Source organism: Sinohyriopsis cumingii, chromosome 8 (genome assembly GCF_028554795.1).
Source record: "Sinohyriopsis cumingii isolate HCF-2022 chromosome 8, ASM2855479v2, whole genome shotgun sequence".
NCBI classification, from domain to species: Eukaryota; Metazoa; Mollusca; class Bivalvia; order Unionida; family Unionidae; genus Sinohyriopsis; species Sinohyriopsis cumingii.
The window spans coordinates 47,371,023-47,393,909 of record NC_142968.1 but is presented as its reverse complement, the minus strand read 5'-3'; the positions used below and the strand labels follow the sequence as shown (position 1 = coordinate 47,393,909).

Sequence of the window (22,887 nt, the reverse complement as noted above, 5' to 3'; positions counted from 1 at the left end):
GAGTCATATTGCGTCTTATTTACGCAGGCGTGAAACGGGCAAACCAGACAATCACTCTGAAGTCAGATGAGCCGAGTTTTGTTGGGTGATTCTTTAAGGCACAGGTCATTATGATGGTGGGTCGCCTGCTCTAAGGGCAGATCCAGATGTTTAACCCAGTCAGACACTGAAAAGAAACATCAGACTTTTAAAACAGCTGTAACATTTAACAAATTAGGGACACAAATTAGCCCCATCCCAAATTTGGCATATAATAAATACTATAAAACTTTTTTTGAGTCAAATCATTCACTATTTCGAGGTACATCACAAGGATCGTCTCTACAATTTATGTCGATAGCTGCCATTCGGACTATTTCTACTATTTGCGAAACAAGGATTGAGCGAAATATTAGTGACAATCGCAGTATTTTTATTCGTAATGTCTCGGTAAAATCCTACAGTAAAGTCATTTGTTGAAATAGCATAGGTGTTCCGATAGAGCAGTTTCTATTTTTTGTGAAGACATTTCCGGTGAAGAAATTATATGATTTCCCTGTAAATTACGGCGCCGACATTCACCCGAGGCATAATCTTGACTCTCAAAATGGAAGTTCCGCACGGATTCAATATTCAAGTTTAAATTTCGTGTATTTGATCCCGTTCGGTACATTTTACAGATTCCTGCTTATTATGCTATTAGCGCTTTTAAATGTGTAAATTTCAAATCTCAAAATATGCGGTGTTACATAACAGCTTCCACTAAATTCAGGATCGTATCTATTTCAGGATGAACGATTGGTTGTACGTGCTGAATTATATTCTTCCTTGATCAGCCTCAGATTCACTTTTTACTACAGAGCCACATAAATGACCGTAGAGCTGTCGACTGTTGAGTAGACGGAGAGCTATCTAGCCAAGTTGACATAGCGGAATGGTAAGTAAAGATATATTTGTTTGACCGCACAGGTGACCTAGTAGTTAGAGCGTCCGCCTCGGATGCGGGAGGTCGTGGGTTTAATCCACCGCCGAGTCATACCAAAGACTTACAAAAATGGTACTAACAGGTTCCTCGCTTGGCGCTCAGCATTAAGAGGTTAGTGTTAGGACTGGTCGGCCTGGTGTCAGGATAATGTGACTGGGTAGGACATCATGCTACATGTCTGCGGCATGATGCCCCAGTGCTATACATCACTATAAACTGCCACACTGCAGACATCGCAGCGATCTGACTGAAAACTTATTGTTAAAGCTACGTTACAAATCACAACACATCTTTTTTTTTACCGAAGTCAAGATGCAGAGAAGTAATACACTAGTCAAGCCGTTGGTAGTAGCGTGCAATTGTTTCGTTTTGATAAGATAAGGGCGAATGAAGAAGATGACGTTCCTGCTTCATACTGGGTTGCATACTGCAAGCTGAAATCTTCCCAACTGACTGGGAAGTAAAGCCTCAGGCCAGTTCGTATATGATTGATCAAGCAAACAAATATCTGCTTAGGACAGGAATGTAATATTACCTATTTCCGGGTACACAGATTAATCAGTATGATCTATCGATTGAAAACTCGTGTCCGTCTTTTCATTTTCCGGATCTACTAGCTTACTCTATCGCTTAATTGATTTATTGCCAGAGGCAGTCATTTTTAAGCACGTAGGTCTGGAGAGCCACTCGTCTTTTTGTTTACCTATCTAAACGTAATAGAAGAAAAGACAGATACTTTGCTATGTGTCGTTTTGTCCTCCACCATCCACTCTATCCTTCGGTTAGTCAGTATATACAGACAGAAGAGACTGACAGCCAGAAACCCATTTAGGCAAAAGCAAGCGGGCAGAGACAAAACCAGATACATTGTTATAAACATAAGGTAAGTGTTACTTGTATTTATGTTTCAGATTATAGGTTAGTTATATTTTAGTGACTCTGATTAGGGAAAATCAATGTTCGGAAGATATGTCTCAAACCGAGTAAAAATACTGTAATGGATGAAATGGAATATGACCCAATTATTACTGAAATTAAACCAAAGATAACCTAGTTTATAAAATTTTTGGCTACAATTAATATATATAATATTAGTCCAGGTTGAAACAATATAATAAAGCCGACAGCATGCAGAGGATGTCTATCATCTTGAAAATACAATACAAATGGCTGATTGTTTGCACTCGAACAGTCTAACCGGATACTTATCTGGTATGTGTTTCCCAAATATCAATATTGTGACCATTTGTGATTAGCTATTCTGTTCTTAGACGAGAAGAGCTGATGGGACGGCCTGTTGTCAGTGCTCCGATGTCCATCAGTTCATTAGCACAAGCTGGTAATCGCTTCTCCTAAACTACTTTGTGGATTGTCATGAAACTTTATATACGAACATACATAGCAGAGACCAATTACTCCTAAATGAAAATGCTTGCTGCTCAGACATTCTACACAGCCGCCATAATACATGTTGAAACTCTTGTCGCTTCGACTGAATCGACGGCCACATCAAGATGGTATTTTAACTAAAAGACTTCTTATAGTGTCTAGCTGGTCCTAAATAAAATGTGGCCCATCTAACGTACACAATGCTCGCCACAGCAGCCATCTTTAAAAATCTTGTTAATGCTTCTTCTGAATGAATGAAAAGTGATATTGCCATGGGGTTTTCGCCAGAAGAGTTCTTTTGATGTTTAATTACTTTCAGATATCGATGGTGCCACCCAAACATCCAAAATAGCCACCACTGCTCTCCTGAATACATAGTCATATCAACATAGGGTTTTCCCCGCAAAGACTTTTATGATATATGGTTTGTCCTAAACTGTAAATGACGCTGATTTGACATACAATATGGTCATCTCAACATCCACCTTTAAACTGTTCTTAGTGCTGCTCCTTCTGGACGGCAAGTCCAGGTGGTAAGTCATATAAGGATGGGGTTACGCTAGCAGACTTCTAAGGCGTCTAGTTGGTCTTGAATACAATTGTATCATTTTGATATCCAAAGTGTTCGCAACTGCTACCATGGCAGACATCTTGTAAGCCCTGGTATTGATACTCCTAAATTGAAAGTCATATCTACCTGGGATTTTCAGCAGAAGATTAATTATATCTAGTCGGTCTTGAATAAGAATAGGGTAGATCGGACCTCAAATACGGCTTCCAGAACGATAATTGTGAGCATCGTGTCATACATTCTCCAAAAATGGATTGTTTTATAAACACGGAGTTTTGTCCAAAGTCTTCAAACTGTGTTTGGTTGACTGAAACGAAAGTGAATGTCTATCTTAGGCCCAGTATGGCTGCCACGGTGGCTTATTTGAAAATTATATTATTCGAGAATATCACGGATGGACTGTACACTCTGCAGTTAAAAGGAAACACAAGGTCTTATCTCAGATTCCTTGACATTTGTTGGGACAGACGGGTGTTAGTACCTTCGAGTAATTCATGTTTTATCTATATAAATACTATTGTAGTTATTGGAGGAAATATATACAATATTGCTAATTATGTTAATTTATATTGTGCGCTTGACGTATGTTTGTGACTGAAGGTAGATTTTTTGCGTACCTGACTTTTGTCATCATCGTGACTGAATGTTGTGAATGGTGTTATTGCCTACCTGACCTTTGTCATGATTTATGTTCCAACGAAGATGTTTGCTAGAATTTCAGTTCAAGAGTTACTATAACGTTTTCATCGGAAATTTTAGTTTCCCAGAACACTCTACCGCGTAAAGCGGGCCTCTGTACACACACACACTATAATATATTTATAAAATAGGTGGATAATCGTACGCACCTAGGGGTTACATTATGCAATGATGGCACATGACATGCGCATATACCTAAAAACACGTTAAAAGCCTCTTGTTGTTTGAAGCTGTTGCAAAACTTCAAATGTTTCCTGGGAAATTTGACAATACAGATTCTTTTCTACCCAAGTATTGACCATGCTGATGCAGTATGGGATAATTACAGACCTTACAAACCTCCAACAAAAAAAAATATTAAGGACACAAATAGCTGCATGAATTGTAAAGGAAGCAACTGGATTAGATAACATTGGTGCCTGATGCTGGAGAAAATTTAGACTTTGAAAATAGCGACTAACAGATCTTTTTCGAAACTGATTAGTGAAAAATGTAATCAATACTCGCAGAACAGCATATCAAGTCTGTGTTGCCTCCTCCAATGCGAACACAGGACCACATGTATACAATGCGATCTCTCTACCAATGCCCTGTACAGTCTCCAGTAAACATTCGCTTGTATCAAGATATTAAAATTCGAGGTGTCCTTTAAGCGCATAATATTCTAAAAAGTCAGTAAAACGGATCCTTTGTTTAGACGTTCTTCAAGTGCTGAATAATGAATGTGGCTGTATTATTGCGCGTACAGAGTGAAAATGTTAAGAACATGAAATCAGATGATTTATATAATTAACACGCGGAAGGATCAACAGAGAGGTGTAAAGTCTTTTCAAAAATCGATAATGGCGCATGACATGAGGTGGTGGAGTCCCTGCTATCCTTGCAAAAGAAAGTTTACATACACGTTCTACCGATTATTTTCAGCATGATATACGAATTAATGTTTGGGAGAACGTGTCACATTAGTCCCGTCCTGTCTGACGTACCAGTGACTCAGACATTTCCGTCATTTGAGTCTTGTAACATGCTTTATTGATCGCTTTTCCCCGACAGAAAGCGCTTTAGTGAAAAGTTCTACAAATCAAATTTAAAAGGCATATCACACGATCCATAACCTATCTAAATATATGTTATTCAATCATTCAAGCCAAAATAACGCGTAAAAAGAAAATAATTAAACTTTGTATTGTATTCATTTTAACAAACTCAGACGCAGGATACGTATCTAATTCAGTCAACGTACTGTCATCGGTTGGAAACAATAACGTGTTATAAATCTTCATCTTGATCAGAACGTTGCTTGGCCATTTCCGCTAGGTGAAATAACATCGGACATTGTTGTAGGAATACACACTCAACTGACTGTGATTCGCCTCTGGCGGAGTGCACCATGATTATACAGTTTTACTTCTGTACGCGCGGCTTCGAGACTCAGGCTCGGCCTATTTGGTTATGTGAGGAAGCAGCCATTTGCTTCCCTTGGGCTGGTGTTTCTTACTGGGGTTTTCTCGCGTTCTACATCCACCAGTCATACTGGGCGCATATCTTGCGTAGAAACAAAACGCTAAATGTTACGAAAACAAACACAGAAAATGTTCTGATTCAGTTCCATCTACGGGCATAATATTGCATTTGATCAAAATGTGTTCAGAATATACCGGTGGTACTCAGTGGCGACAAATTTCATCTGAGTTTTGTTTCTCGACTTGACGAAATAGCCCAACGATGTTCCGAGTGAACTTCATCTCGTCTCATCTCATCTCATTAGCCAAGTCAATAACTTTAGAAATACTTGTTTTGGCATTACAAGGAAAACTCTTTTGTTTGGCTGAGATCTCTAATCATGCGAGACGTCTAGAGGAGCGAGGCTAGCTTCCGATGGGTTTATTTACAGTCACATTACCTGAGACAACATTTAGATATTTGTCTCAAGTGATTTAAGTTCAGTCCTGAATGTGACAATTTTGTTGCAACCCGATAGTTCATAATGGTATCTTGACTGGTTTGGCTTAAACTGACGACCCATTATTAAGAGCATCGGAAGTGCGACGCAGTTTGTAAGCAGGCAGCAGTATCACTCCGAAAGACATCCTGTGTTTGATGTCACCCTGTGCGTGGACAATTCTGACTGTAAAACGTTTAACGCGTCGAATTCGCGTAAGTGCTTTTAGTAAAGTTGTGAAAGTGTTATGACTCGTCTTAATACTTTGTCGAACTACCATATTGATCAGTGGTATAATTGTTTTCCTTCAATTATTTCCCCACAGTATACTGCAGATTTTTTAAACTTGTCAGAGGCAGAAAGCGCTCGTGGTAACAATTCTGGATGTTTACCTCCCACGAAGGCATTGCTTATATATTGTACAAGCTACCTTTTAATACCGAGTAATTTGCCCACGTAGTAGCTTAGGAACACACACGCGTAAAGTTAATATATTTTAGTAAATGTACAATCGGTGCCGGAAACAGCCAGTCTGACCAATCCATAAATATCAATACAGAGACAGGAACGCGGTTAAAGCCGTCATGCGCAAGTTGTGAAAACAAAAATACGCATATGTGTTTGGAATGTCGAAAGCTTGTTAAAAAAAAAACAAATCTAACTTTCACTCGAATATCACAATATTTGACAAATGCGCTTTTTGTAAAACTTTATGCAAGTCAAAAAGTCAATTCGACGGTTTCGCGCATGAATAATGTACATATATTTGCACGTCAATAATGTATGTTTAGTAAAATCAGGAAAGAAACATATTCAGCCGATACCAAGGATGTGTGTCTGTATATCTCAGGTCAGAATTAGTGGGGAAAAAACAGTGTTTTCGGTGGGATGAACAATTTGACTTCTTATTAAGGTAAGCTATGTGTTCTCCATATATTTAATATTATAGTTCCATCGAATATCTCCACGGATTATAAAATGAGCAAAATTAGGTTCAAAAATGGGTTTGGCATAAAAATGAGAATTACAAGGTTCAAAAAGTAAATTATAGAACCAAGGTCAGATGTCTCTAAGTTTCGGAAGCTGATTAAAGAAACACATGCTCGCGAATCATACAGTAACGGCACGATCTCGTTTCATCGGTGGTATGAATAATTCGGATCGCTACTGTAACGACTCAGAAATTAATCAATTTCGATTGTATGAATGAAACTTTAGATGACATTTTTCGAAAGACCTAGCTGTGATGCTTAAGCTCTCAAAAGTATGCGAACTCTAAAGTCTGGAAAGTCTGGTGGACGGGATTGAATAATAGCCGAAGTGATAAATAACGATTCCAAGCACATGTCCCTATTTAGTACAATTATTTATGGAAATGTTTGAGATCTGGCACGTCCCTAAACAATGGGGAGAAAGTACTATCATCTTCATATTACACCAGAAGGCTCTTCAGATGAGCCCGATAATGAGGGATCGTAGCTAGTTATCTGCCCTTTCAATTGATAGGTGGCAGCAGCTATCAAAGCGGTCCAAGATTACTTCCGATTTACTTCCTGCTTAACAAACAGGCACAAAAAATGATAGCATCTTCATCTTGCTTTACAAAATGTCTCAGTTGTACGGATCGTGGATGTTATCGTCGGTACGAGAAAACAGGAGCTAAGTTATCTCGGCGAATAAAGGAGTTAATCGATAGAAAAGCAAATATTAGACATAATCTGTGATGTTGTTGAAAATGAAATTTCACATTTTCTCATGTCTTCCTTAAAATGATAGGTTCGCGGCATTGTCACAAAATTAGCTTTATGAGTCTTTTTCTGTAATTGTTTTCCAGCAGATTCATATCCCTAAAGTTATATAATTCACAGATCACTGAGTGATTTGTTCTTAAAAATTCTTTAGATAGTTGGCTGGATAATTTAATGAAATTTAGACTTCTTTAGAAACGATTTTAGCTGTTTTGTTTAGAACTATACGAGATCCTCGTTATTATGGTAGTATTATGTCCACATTACAATCAGCTGTACATGTTCTTTTTCTCAGGTTGGAGGCATATGCCAAATGTTTTTTTCCAAAAGACGTTGAACTTAACAAGTATTTGTTCAAAAAGTGATATAAATGAAAAAAGTTTGTTATATTACTGATGTTCTGTCCATATAATGATTTTCGGTTAAAACAGAGAGAGTAGCATTATCGTTATTATGACGGCATTGTTTCCTAAGAATTTCGACTAAGGTCGTCACTTTAAAGTTGGATTGCTCTAAAGTGTACGCCCTAATTTATTCTGCCCAATCGTAGCCAGCGGCCCCTAAGTTTTCCAAAAGAAATAATTCCTTTCATCGGGTTTAGACAGCTCAGAATCTGTGAACGACAGTGCGTGACAATTTCCCTTTGAAGAAATGGTAAGTGGACATAGGTTCCTACCAAGCGGTTAGGGTTGGTAGCTCAACTATTTACTTTCTAAGGTGTTAACATACCGTGGTCAATTTCACTGATTTGGAGTGCTGTCCCTTTTAAGTTTACACTGACATGGGGGGAGGGGAGATGAACGAAGAAAGGTCGAAGTGACCTTTCACAAGACTTTTCTGGCTTAAATGCGATAAAATGTTAATGCTCACTGCATCCAACTTTAAAGTTCGCTGCAATTCAAAATTGGACACTTCACAAAAGTAAAGTTGAGAACGTTGAGAAATGATATATAACAGGTAAAGGTTTGAACAGAAGGAATCCCAAAATAGCAAGATATACTATTGTAGTTAGCATCGAAAGGAGGACAAAGGGTAATTTTTGTTGTCTCGTAGTGCTAGTGATTCACTGAAAAGTGAAATAAGACAATATTTGTTTTCAGTGATACATCTGATGCAGGTTTACCAAACACCTGATTTCAAGAAAATTCCTAACCTAAGATTATTAACTGTAAACTGCTGCAGTATAAGAGAGCACAAATAAGAATTCGTATCAGCCTTAGAATACATCAATCTTGACCTCATGTGTGGAATCGAGTCGTGTTTAAAAGGCGTTAAACCACGGAAAGACCCAGAAAGAGATGCAATTAAATCGAGTCGTGTTTAAAAGGCGTTAAACCACGGAAAGACCCAGAAAGAGATGCAATTAAATCATGTGATAGTTTTCTTCAAAATTACTCAGTTCACAAAAATGACAGAAGGAGTCGTCGAGGTGGTGTATTCACTGGGGTCAAGGAAGGACTCGTTGCAGATGAACAACCACAATTTGTTACCGAATGCGAGATTACTTGGTCAAAAGTTAAACTTAAAAATAACAGTGATTTATATTTATCATCCTTTTATATGCCACACAGGTACATGAAAGATATCGAACAACTAAATGCCATTTTACATAAACTTTCACAGTGTAATAAAAACAAACACATTCATTTAGCAGGTGACTTCAATTGTCCAGATACTGAGTGGAAGAAATTGAACATTAGACCTGGACCTACAGACATGGACATCCAACAAGCACTGATTGACTTATCCATTGATCATGGCCGAACTCAAGTATATAAACAACACATTCATTACGGAAACGTGTTAGATTTTGGTGTTCACTAACAACCCATCTCTCGTGAAAGCTTAGTACAGCACGAAAGTCATTAGTGATCATGCTATGGTGGTAACATATTCTGATATGACACCTCAACTTACCAAGCAAAAACCAAGGAAACGACTTGCATAATCGAAAGCAGATTGGGGCACAATCTACTTAGAAGCTATATAACAATCAAAAATATTAATGATGAATACGAAAAAGGAAAAAAATGTTGAAAATGTATGGTCTCTCTTTAAGAACACGATCTGCAAATCACATTCAAAAATATTCCAGCAAAGCTCTACACAACACAAAAGTCTGTGTCATGGTATAGTAACAAACTCAAGAGAATGGTAAAACGTAATCAAGGCTTTACAACCGAGCTATAAAAATAAATCAATGGATTGAATGCAAATTATTTCAAAAACAGTGCAAAAATGAATTCAAACTAGCAGAGATCAACTACATAAATAATACCATCCAAAAAGGACTTAAAAATAAAAACAATATTCTGGAGATATGTAAAATCAAGCAAACATGACAATATCGGCATACCATGACTAAAGGTAAAACGGTTTCTTAGTAAGTGACAGCAAAGGAAAAGCTCAAATACTTGCTGACCAATTTAAATCAGTTTTCACCTAAAGCATTTCCAATTCTATGCCAAAATTGGAAAACATCTTACAAATATAACTTACCAAGCCTTACCATAACAACGTAAGGCGGTGAAAAACTGTTGTCAGATAGAAATATCTCTAAAGCAAGCGGACCAGACAGCATTGTCAACTTAATCCTAAAAGCTAAAAAAAAAAAAAAAAAAAAAATACGCCCGCCAACTAGCCCCTGGAATGCGAGCTATTTACCAACTGTCAGCTGACTCTGGAAGTTTACCAACAGACTGGCTAAATGCAAATGTAGACCGTGTTCAGAAAAGGAGACGCACACCTTGCAGAAAATTACTGATCAGTTTTCCTTACATCATTTGCATGTAAACTTCTCGAACATATAATTTGCAAGCATCTTCTTAACCACTTTGTAAAAAAAAATAATCTAAGTAAACTGAACCACGGCTTTAGATTGGGATACTCCTGCGAAACGCAACTCCTCACAACAATACATGACCTACTTAAGTACAATGACAAATGAATACACACAGACTTGGTGATACTACACTTTTCAAAAGCAGTTGATACTGTACCATGTCATAAATTACTGTTCAAGTTGGAAAACTATGGAATCACTGGGTCACTACACTGTTGGCTAGAGATGTTCTTGACAAATAGACACATGCAAGTAGTGGTGGATGGAGAATCATCTGAAGCAGTCACTGTCGACTCCGGTGTCCCACAGGGAATCGTACTGTAACCACTTCTTTTCCTTTGCTATCTTAATGACCTTCCAGACTGTGTGAAATCTCAGGCCAGACTGTTTGCAGATGACTGTCTCCTTTACAGAACAATTCAAAACCCGAGTGGTCATCATACACTCCATAATGATCTCAGAACCCTTGAAAAATGGGCGTCTGATTGGGGAATGACTTTCAATGCCACTAAACGTTACCTCATGTGCATGACCAGTAAAAAAGCAAACTCATCTCATTTTTACACCTTCAATAACCACTTACTACAACATGTCAATGTAAACCCCTATCTTGGACTAACACTGTCTGAAGACTTCAAGTGGGAATCGCATATTATCAGATCGACCAAGAAAGCAAACGCTACATTAGCATCTATAAAAAGTAACCCCAGAGACTGTCCGCAGACATGTAGACAAACTGAATATCTAACAATAGTCAGATCCGTGTTAGAATATGGTTGTGTTGCCTGGGATCCGTACTAAATTAAGGGTGTTGTTAGAATAGAGAATGTTCAACATTAGGCAGCAAGATTTATATCTGGTAACAAAAGAAACCAGAGAAGCAGGATGCGTCACTAAAATGTTAACTGACCTTGGTCTACCAACACTCCAGGACATGCGTAGTAGGATTCGTTTGGCATATCTTTATTAAGTAGTCGAGGGGTTAGCACCGGCTCTCTCACCAAATATATATTTAAAACCATTAAGACAAAAAACGCCATGTTAAATACAAACCTTTTCCAAAGTTTGAAAGTATAAACACTGTATAAAAACTAGTTTCAAATAATAGCAGATGTTTTCTAGTTGAGCAATGTAGAACAGAACAATTTAGAAATTCTTTCTTCGTAAAACAATTGTGGACTGGAATCACTGAGTGGCAGTGTTGTGTTCACGCAATCAGTGGAGAGCTTCAAGACAGCTGTTGAACAATACAACTAACGTTCTAGCTGGCTCTCTCTTCTGGTGCAAATGTATGCCGTAACTGATCCTGTACCGTAACTGATCCTGTACCATAACTGATCCTGCACTGTACACGTTGAGATTCAGATTCAGAAATCATCATCGAAGCTGTATCTCTCGCATCATACCGCGAACAAAATATTACCTGTAGTTTGAACCAACTCAGTGGTGCGAAGTTAATAACCAAAGTGAAGAAACTCAGGCGCGATTACGCAAAGGTTACTGAGAAATATATACTAGTAATGAAGGATGTCGTTTTTATTGTCTGTTTGTAGACTTTTACAAGGTGTTTGACGATTGATCATGTAAATTTACTGACTTTCGTAGTCATCAAAAATATCGGTGGGATGTTCTTTAAAGTTATTGACTCGATGTACAAGAATCTATTGTCATGTATGCAGATAAAAGAGCAATATGCAGAATTCTTCTCCCGTATATTGTCACCAGACAAGGCTGAGTACTGATCAGTCTTCTTTTCGATCTATTGATAAATAATTTAGCATCATACTTCCGAAGCAATTGTCTAAATGGTATCTTTAATGCACATATGTCGCTAGTTCGAACTCCGGCTGAGTCATCCCAAGACTTACAAAAATGGTACAAACAGCTTCATCGACAGGCGCTCAGCATTAAGAGGTCAGTGTTAGGACTGGTGTCAGGATAGCGTGACTGGCTGGGACATGATATTACATGTATGCGGCATTATGCCCCAGTGCTAAACATGCTAAACATCACTACAAACTGCCACGCTGCAGACATCGTAGTAATATGACTGAAAAATAGTTAAAGCTACGTTAAAATTCCAGAGATCTCTCTCTCCCCTAACTCTCTCTCTCTCTCTCTCTCTCTCTCTCTCACACCCACACACACACACACACCTTTAATGCACAAAAATATATGACTTTATTAAGCTGTTGTATGCTGATGACGTTGTATAATGTGCTGATTTATTCGGCTTTTTTATAAAGGCATATTAATAGTGTCGAAGCATTAGGAGAAAATAGTTGAATGTGTGTTTATTTAGATAAAACTAGAATTATTGTATTCAGAAACGGCCGGGTTTTGAAGAGTAACGAAAAGTGATGTTATTAGGTTAAACAAATTCATACCGTATCTAGGTATACACACATAAGACTGTTTCGTTTCTAATCTTATTAGGACAAAGCAAAGAAGGAACTCGCATTTCTAACAAATAAATCTGCACGTACATTGAGTATTATTCAAAAGAAGTATGGCACAGTTTCATTGCAGAAGCATTCAAAGTATTCAATAATGTGATTATACCGGGATTAATGTATTTGATGGCATGACTGGTCACGTACAATTGAATAGGTACATGATAGATTATCATCTAGATTTCTAACCGAGACATACATACTTGCTTTTGCTACAATGAGAATGTTTTACCTAATAGTGTCAATGCATCAAACATTGTATTAGGTTGATCAGAATGAGCGATAACAGACATCCAAGACAATTTGTATTATGCTAAAAATATGGACGCCTCAGGTAAAGTCACATGGGTTTCGAAAGGTGAAGACATTATTTAGAAAAAGGGACTGAAAAGGTATTTTTGCTCTATTTTATACAATGTTTTCAAGATAATTAAACTTAGGACCGTAAAAAAAATCACATCAAGCTAATCACTATAATTAATTTAAGATTACCATAATTAATTTGAAGATATTTTTTTTTTCATTCGGTTTTATATAACCATGGACTTGATTAGCTATCTACAACTACACTTTCCCGACTCCGATCTTCGGCACATAATTTAGCCATAGAGGAAGGATGACATAGCGGCATTCCTCCAAATCAATTTATGTCTATGTTAGGTGATGATAAAAGCCAAACGGAAGATGAATGCAACTTCGTATTTTTTCAGTGCCCACTTTTTTGCAGATCTTAGAACTAAAATCGTACCAAGGATGTTTAGCAACCCCCTCCCCCCAAAAAACCCCCACACCTCTCTGAAGAAATCTTTTAATCTCTGATCAAGTATGTGAACCCTACCATAATATCGCAACTGCAATATTGTCTTCACAGCATTCAATGAACGAGATAAAATGTGCATGTAACTAGATAATTTTTTTATTTTAAAAAACCTATATGCAACATCGCAGCTATGTAATGCTATTTCCGTTTCATCTTCCTACATACTATATTATTATGGGCCTATGACCTACATTACCAATAAATCATTGGTATTGTCATGAAATGTAATTTTGTTAGTGTTTCCGGTATGAATCTTTATAATAATTTATTGCTTTGAGAGAAAACTTTATTTTCTGGCGGATCAATACATATGTTATCAGACACATAACGCTGGTTTTCCTCGCTCACTGCAATATATTTATCTTTGTTTCATGTTGGCATCGCAGTTGGTATCAGATGCTCAATCTATAAATATATGAATATAAACAGCCTGAAAATGGATAAGATTCCTGTTACCCGAACATTAAAGATTTCATGTCTTTCGTTCCTCCGTTATTGAAGATCTTGTTCCTACACACCTCAATCGACATTGGTACAGTACTCCAGGGGTATTTTAGGGGTGGGGTGGGGGAGAGGTCTAGCATGTATTGCATTTAGTTTCATGTTTTAGCATACCTTATCAATATGATTTTATATTTGAAGCAAATTTATGCGCCTCTATATCAAAATATCGACCGATTATGGCGCAGTTTCTGGATCACCTTACTGAAAATCTACTAGCAAGGAAAATGGTACAGAGGCAAGATGAAAGACCTTTGTGGTGTCTTTTGCATTTCAGTAAGGAAAATGGTCCAGCCTTGGTGTTGTTTATTGTATGCATGAAACAACACAATAAACGTCGTCATGGCTGACCCAGTTTCAATATAAATGAAACATTTATACAACAAGTGGTTCATCAAAGATACAACACACATACTGCAAATATATTTTATTTATATCACATACAGATACACATACTTGCATTTCCAAAGCAGTTGAGACTGACTATAGGCAACTGTGTATTGATGGAATGATTGAATTGTGCACATCCTCGCCAAATGTGTCCGCCTCAAAATATAGTTCCTTACCTTTCGGCTAATCACAATCTTCCTTGCAAATTGATAAGTTGTTATTTTTATTTTGTGAACTTATATGTTCATTCATATTGATTAAATAAATATAAAATACACTTACACTTACGATTTATGCACGAAAGACGGTTTAAATGAAGTAGAGCACTACAAACACAAGGCTAGACTAAGTTACTTTAACTCAGAGCGCACAGCCATTCACTTACCGGAGAGGGGGAAATATGAACTACACAAAATGACGAACCAATAAGAGGTAATTCAAACACTCAGTAGTATTTACAGATCATTTAAATTCATTATTATGGTTTAATTGACAATGATACCGACCATACAATTGTTTCTATCCTCAATTTCTATTTTTCATGTTTCCGTTAATCATCCACGCTACAGGAGTCTGACGTTTAATCAGTAAAGTACGACGAAATCTCTGACTACACGAAAGCACCTTATCGGTACTAAAAATTAACATAACGAGTGCAAGCGTGACCCCAACACTACGCTCGATTCGACTTTTCTCACGTGTCTTTTATTGCTTCAGACTCGGAAGGAGACTGAAAAACTACAAATATCCATTCGAAAGACAGTAACCTACCAACGTATAACTCGGATATGAATCCAATCCGGTAAATCAACCTTTATATTTCACCTTTACAGTCTTTGTTGTTCGATTCGTTTGTGAGTGAGAGACACAGGCTTTGGGGCTGGGGTGGGAGGCTGGGTACGACCTTCGGACATTTTACTATTAAGTCATCTGTTTTTTTAACATTATTAATAGGTTTAATAAAATAGGAAAAACTAAGCAAAACAAAAAAGAAACATCAGAAACACAAAACAAACAAGAAAAAAACAATGCTTTAAATAGATTACTGTATGTGTGTTTCTCTAACCAGGAAGTATATCTTACTACGCGATTGGTTATTAAAGCTTTGTATTACTGGTATAATGAACACTGTATTAAAATCCACAATGAATGTGTACATATAACCGTTATGAAGACCCAGGCACTTGTAGGTCACTTGGTGCACGTTCAGTTTTTCCCGAGAGAGAGAGAGAGAGAGAGAGAGAGAGAGAGAGATGATTTCGAGGAAATTGTTTATCATGTTTAATTCATTTAGACACGGATTATTGATATTTTTTCTCGTTATTTTCTTGCGTCTCTAATGATTAATCAGTGGAAATTCATCACTAATTTAGAAAGAACAGAAGCGATGGCCTAATGTTAAAACAGAACCTACTGTTGTAACAATATTTATATATGCGGATGACAATTTGATATACCAATAGCATGATTTTTATCTATAGTTGGATTAGGTGTACGTAAATAGGGTCAATTTTAAAACGTTAAATAACGTAAAATTGCGTAGAATATATAAATAGATGTTTACGGACGTGTTGACAGTTACTAATAATATAATTATTAGTAAATATGTTTACTTGTTTTGGTCTTTTTTCCCATTGGACAGGTCGGTCAAGTGGTATCTAAGAAGAATTAAGTTAATTCCAAATTGGGTGTGTTAAATAATAATAATAATAATGATAAGAATAATAATGAGGACTTTGTATGTCGCCTAATCTTAAGAAGCCCTAAGCGCTTTACAGCAGTAGACAACACCTATAAGATTAAAAAAAAACCAACATATAATTATATGATTACAAATACAAACACCAAAAATCACGTGGCTTCTTTCACGATGTTGGATTATTTTTTTTGTTTGTCTCGGAGCAGTAGTGACAGTTTGCATGTTTTACATAGTATTTCAAAGGAAAAACATTTGTCTGGATTATTTAACGGAAAAAGAAAGGTATTTTTTAATTTTAGAACTATTGTGAATTATTGAAACGAGTTATGGACGACGCTGTTTTGACACTTCGGGACTGTTGTCGGACCAGTATACTTCTTGGACCTGAAAATGTATACAAAACTTTTCATTCTTTTAGATTATAATGAAACTTTTTCAGGATTATTCTGGATTCAGTTCATAAGACTGTAAGTTCCTCTTACATTTTCATTTTATAACCTCGATAATTAAATTGTTTGGTGAATTTTGCAAAACTTGTTTGTTTTACCATAGATTCGGAACAATATATATATATATATATATATATATATATATATATATATATATATATATATATATATATATATATATATATATATATATATATATATATATATATATATATGTGTGTGTGTGTGTGTGTGTGTGTGTGTGTGTATGTGTGATTGGTCAAGGTTATCGGATCAGAAAGTGTTCTTTCCCTAAATGTTGCAGAGGAAAGACGTAAATACAGATATTGTGAGTCAAGATGGAGAAAAAAATTCCTTCATTCATTACCTCTTTTTTAACCTAAAATATAAGTTATGGAAATACGTTCTCGTGTACAATTAGCCTTGCGGGCTCGAATTCGTTTACATATCGCAGCTTAAAAGGTGTCCTTAACAAGCCAATTTAAACTGTGCACATAAAGGTCTAAGGATATTGAATGACAATGATAGATGTTTGACGAATCTTACCATGTAAATCACGCTTGAAATAGTGTTTTATTTGTTATTGGTACTGGCGTTTAAACACAGGAGAGTTATGTGTCAGTGTGGTGGCACATGTAGATCCATATTTCCCTCCACTACCGCCGTTATGATCAAAGTTTCTGTGTCAAACCATCTCTCTCTCTCTCTCTCTCTTGTAAAGTGCTTTATTATCTTTGCATACTCTTCATGGATTTCCCCATTTATTTTAGCTTGAAAAGTAGTTTGCGACGAGAGTTTACCCCATTCAACGTAATAAATGTCCTATCCTAATAGGCAACCGCACCGACCCAAATCCAATCCCTTCTTTTAAATTTTAATAAGCAAAAGTGATCTGATTTCTACTCGAAATAGTTATTTGTGATTCAAAAAACGCGGTCACAACTGTGTTTTTGGCTCTATTGATCATATACCAGAAGAAATTTCGGCATGGTCAATTGTATGTCGTCCGTCCTTCCACAAAGACAAGTGGTATCTTTTCTAAGCTATTTGCAGAATTGTGCTCACACACATTATTCCTTAGTCAAGTTGGTCATACAAGTCATATTCAAATGAGGGTTTCAACACAAAACTTATAATGTCTTGTTGGTCCTAAATGAAGTTAGTGCCAATACGATACACAGGATGGCCGCTAAAGCAGCCATACTCGCCTCTCAACATGGGGATTTCGCTAAAAGACTTCCTATGATGTCTGTTTTACTCTCAGTGAAACTGTATCGATCTGATATCTAATGTGGCCGCCACAAAATATTGTTACTGAATGAAAGTTAGATTGACGTGAGATGTTCAGTTAGATTTGTTCTTAAAATCCCTTTCTATTATGTTTGTTGGGGATAATGGTTTTGGTTATAGTAATGTGTCAAGAAACACTCACTTATCTTTGTGTATACCTATGTACAAAATCTGAAGATTGTTTCATTTAAGTTCGCGCACTTTATTTCCAAAGATATTCCTTTATAGTTTTGAATTCTGGATAAAGCGTGTTTTCCTTCACGTCCGTGATTCGAGCACGCAAAGAGGCTCATTCACCACTCTTGCTATGTGTTACGTCAATACAGTGAAGACCCTCCAGGTCACCTGACAAGGGTCTTCATCCCGGAAACTCCTAAAAAACTCAGCCCTTCTAAGGGCGAAAGAAAAAATCAAATTACTTAAGGGTTTTCAATTTTAGATCGAAAACCCGTTTTAATAATTATTTTACTAACCACAAATGTGATCAATTTACTCACTGATTAAAATAAATCTACTCGATAACATCTCAAGCAAAGCTAGACCACAAAACAATAATGGTTTAATTACTGACCATTTTTATGAACCTGTGACGTATATTCAGTAGTGAAAGTTTCAAAATAGGTATAGCTATAAAATAATAATAAAAAAAAAACTGTAAACAGAGCTTGGTGATAATTACAGTATGTGACTTGCACTAAATTGGCCGATTGGGACAGTCTGACTTGGATAACTGGCAAGAATTTGACCAAAATTGCAGCTATGGTGTTTCAGCTCGTGATCTTATGTGGCTTTGCGCCTCTAGACATGCCTTTCTAAACTTAACTTTGTTCGGACAATGCGAGCTCTAGCCTCACAATCAACTAATTAACTAATTAACTGGTTAGTGCGACGTGGGCACTATTTCCTCATCGCATATAGCCAAAGGACCGAACGCGATGTAAGCCCAAGTTACTACTTCTACATTCTTATCATCATTTGTTGATTTGCCAGTGTAGATGAATGAGCAACCAGAATACGGGCGATTGTAAAGCGAAACCATAATGCACTAGAAGTACGTGCAGCATGCCCCAGGTGGAAGATATGGAACAATATTCCGATATGAAAGCTTTCGAAAGCAGAATGGACTTTTGAAAACGAGCTAACATAGCACTCTATTTGCTGGAGGAAAGTGGATAAAGAAACGAGAAAATTGGCAGAGGAGAAGAAATTGAAGGAACGATGCAGCGTGTTCCTTCAGTGGCAAGAGGAACAACATCAAAAGTCCGAACCCTTCATTTCAGCGACGGAGGACAATCAATGTGAGGCTTACGATCAGCGACGGAGGACAATCAATGTGAGGCTTACGATTCTCACCTTTCCTTTCCATTGTCCATTAATCTTTGGGTGGGAATAAATGGAGCAGGAGATGTGCGGCCTGACCAGAGAGGTGTGGTCACTAGGCAAGAGTAGTGACAGAAGACAAGCGGTCCTTTTAAGGCCAACGAGATCACCAGAACAGAGATATACTAATAATATTTTCCAAAACATTTCTGTTTTATGTTTTCATATATGTATGTGGGTGTATATATGTGTATTGCTTACAGCTAAAAGTTGCTTTAAACTGTTCTCTCTTCTGTGTGATAGTATGTGCGCATGTAAGTGTATAGAACAGTCTTTAAACATTTCCTACCATTTCTGTGATAGTCCCATCAATAATTCGGCAGGGCTGTATCCATTTGGTAATGGTGTTGCGCGATATGTCCAAAGAGCTATGTAAGGATCGTTTGCTTTTTGAAGCATTCATTTGATTGTCTGAACAGCTCTTTCGGCGAAACCATTGCTCTGTGGATATTTTGGACTACTTGTAATATGCCTGAACCCATAATTTTGTCGCAAATTCTTTGAGTATTGCGGATGTGTATTGCGGACCATTATCTGAAACTAATGCTTCCGGTATACCATATCTCGCAAATATTGATTTGAGATGATTGACCATCGCTTTTGCACCTGTGCCTTGCAATAGTGCTATTTCGATGTAACGTGAGAAATAATCAATCACCAAGAGATATGTTTTACCATTCAGTTCAAACAAGTCTAAAGCGACTCTTTGCCAAGGTCGACTTGAACATTCATTTGGTATCATTGGTTCAGCTTGATCTCCTGAGTTTTCGATGCAGTTTTGGAAAGACTTTACCAAGTATTCTAGCTGAGTAATTAGTCATTTCCACCAAACTAACGTTTTGGCGCGTTCTCTGCATTTAACTTATGCCCTGGTCACCATCGTGAATTCTCTATAGGATTCCTCTTTGAAGTGATTCTGGTACGACCAGGCGTGTACCTTTCATTAAAAGACCATTTTAAATTGTAAATTCGCCTCTATCTGCCCAGTATGATTGAAGTTTTCCGTAAATAGCGGATTTCTTTGGCCATCCCTTTTCGCAAAATTTTACAAGTTGTTTGCAGATCGAATCATTTCGACATTCAGACTTTATTTGTTCAAGTAGAGTATTTGATGCAGGCAAATTACTAAGAAATCAACATAGGCGTTAGTTTCGGCCTGAAATTCTCTGTCACTCTCAGAGTGCTAAGTAAAAAGGTGCTCTGGATAGAGCATCAGCAGTTAATAGATTTTTGCCAGCAGCATGAACTATGCAAAAGTTGAATCTCACCAAACGCATTCTAAAACGTTGAATTCTAGGGGGTAAATCTCCCAAGATTTTGGTGCTCATTAGTGGTATTAATGGCTTATGGTCAGTTTCAAGTTTGAATTAAATAACTACCGAAGCATTCACATGCCCAAGTGATTGCAATGACCTCCTTTTCTACTTCAGCATAGCGTTGCTCAGTTTCTGACATACCTCACGATGCGAACGCCACCGGTCTCAGAGTGCAACCGTGCTTCTGCCGTAGCAGAGCACCTACTCCAAATGAAGATGCATCTACAGACACAACTGTTTCTCTATTTGGATCATAATGTGCTAAAGTTGGTGATTATATCATTTCTTGCTTGGTATCTATAAAAGCTTGTTCTTAATCTGAATCCCAAGTCCACGAGTTTTTACCTTTCAAAAGCTCACGTAATGGTTTTGATTTTTCTGCCAAATTTGGACTAAATATGCCAAGCTGATTTGTCATACCGAGAAATCGTCGTATTTCTGTTAAGCATTTCGGTGCTTCCATGTCAGTTATAGCTTTCATTTTTTCTGGATCAGGTCTGCAACCATTTTAGTCAACAACATGTCCAAGAAACCTAATGGATCATCTCGAAATGTCACACTTTTCAGCGTTCAAATTGACGCCGGCCCTTTGAATTGATTTCATGACTATTTCTAGTCTTTCTTCATGCTGTTTCTGCGTTTCCCCCAACACAAGAACATCGTCCATGTCACCGAGTTTCCGTCATGTCGCTCCAGAGTTTCGGACATCATTTTCTGAAAACCTGCAGGCGTGGAACTGATTCCGAATGGAAGGCGATTAAAATAAAACATGCCAAAATGGGTAATGTAAGTTGTAAGGCGGCGTGAATCTCCTGACAGGTTTACCTGCCAAAAGTCTGAGTTTGCATCAAGTTTAGTTAAAAACGTTGCACCTGCTAGTTTTGCAAGGGATCCTTCAACTGATGGTAGTGAGTGGTTCTCTCTTTTAACCGATTCATTCAGTTTAGTTAGATCCAAGCAAATTCTTACATTACCGTTTGGTTTCGGAACGACAACCACTGCCGCGCACCACTCAGTAGGCTCATCTACTTTTGAAATAACACCCATTTTTTCCATTCTATCCAACTCCTCTTGCACTTTATTCAGTAAAGGGATAGGAGCCTTTCTTGGGGTAGATCAGGCATAAGGTTTGGCATTTTTGTCCAGAGTTATGTTATAGAACCATTTTGTTTTCCCTAGACCTGTAAACAAATTTGGATATTTTTCGCGATAATCCCTATTTAAATTTATGGATTTATCGTGAATTTTTGCTTGCATTTTGTGAGTTTTTGTCTGAGACATTTTTACTAGGGATATATTTACCTGTTCAATAATCTTGAGAGCCTAAATCGTGGGCCTGCCCAAGAGTGCCTGATTCAGTTCCTTTACAACAAATATGTCTTGTACACTGAACGCATTGTTTGATTCCAGTCCACGTGTAAATTGTCACAGCATTTAAGTTCAGAGTTTCCAGGTCCATACAGCCTTCGATCAGTTTTTGTTCTCCGATTTTTCGAACCGATCCGGTGGCCTTGTGGTTAGAGCGTCCGCCTCGGATGCGGGAGGTCGTGGGTTCGATCCCCGACTGATTCATACCAAAGACGTACAAAAATGATATTAACAGCTGCCTCGCTTGGCGCTCAGCTTTAAGAGGTGAGTGTTAGGACTGGTCGACCTGGTGTCAGGAAAATGTGACTGGGTGGAACAGCATGCTACAGTTCTGCGGAATGATGCCCCAGTGCTAGATATCACTATAAACTGTCACACTGCAGACATCGTAGCAATATGACTAAAAAATTGTTAACGCTACGTTAAAAACCTAAATCACACACACACACACACCGAGTAAATCCCTCTCAGGAATTACAGTCACATCAACTCCAGTATCAATCTTGAATAAAACTGAAACGTGGTTAAAGCTCAAATGCGTTATCCACGGCTGATCATTCTTTGTGCTAATAGTCCCTAGAAAACCCGGCTCCACTCTCGATTCTATTGTGCGAACATCTGAATTTGACATACATCATTTTTCATAGTGTCCTCTTGTCTTACACTTGTGGCATTCAGCTTCTTTCGCTGGACATTGGTCTCGAGAATGATGACCTTTCTCTCATGCATCCTTTTCTGTTGACATTATTTTGTAGAACATTTGGGAGTTTATGTTTGTTTTCCTTATTTCAGTGAAGACGATGTTACTCAGTGACACTCAGTCTTTCTTGCTCGTATTATTGTTTGTCGCCTTTTAACAGCCTCATATTGTCAAGCTTGACTAGCGACAGACTCGAGAGTTAGATTCACATCTAATTGCAATTCGTCCGACAGTTTTGAATCTGTAACAAAACTGTCCACTGTTTCTCCCTCTTCCTATTTTTTTGATTAAATATTTTGCCCTTTCAAAAATTACATTCCTTTTCGGAATGAAATATCGCACGAATCTATCTGTCACGGGCTTCCT

The 22,887-nt window shown here is 37.5% G+C and overlaps 1 protein-coding gene across 2 annotated transcripts in view; it reads left to right on the top strand.

Annotated features, from left to right (window-relative positions):
* The window catches only part of LOC149793430 (beta-1,3-galactosyl-O-glycosyl-glycoprotein beta-1,6-N-acetylglucosaminyltransferase-like), a 75,405-nt gene that overhangs the window by 22,086 nt on the left and 30,432 nt on the right, over positions 1 to 22,887 (top strand). Inside the window, exon 2 of one of the 2 annotated variants that reach the window (XM_089967419.1) lies at positions 769 to 916. Coding sequence is in view for 1 of the 2 variants with exons in the window: in XM_089967417.1 (XP_089823543.1) it covers positions 15,108 to 15,121 (14 nt within the window). In the remaining variant the exon portion in view is untranslated. Of the gene's footprint in view, positions 1 to 768; positions 917 to 15,023; positions 15,122 to 22,887 lie in introns of those variants that run through there. The other variant, XM_089967417.1, reaches the window with a different exon arrangement.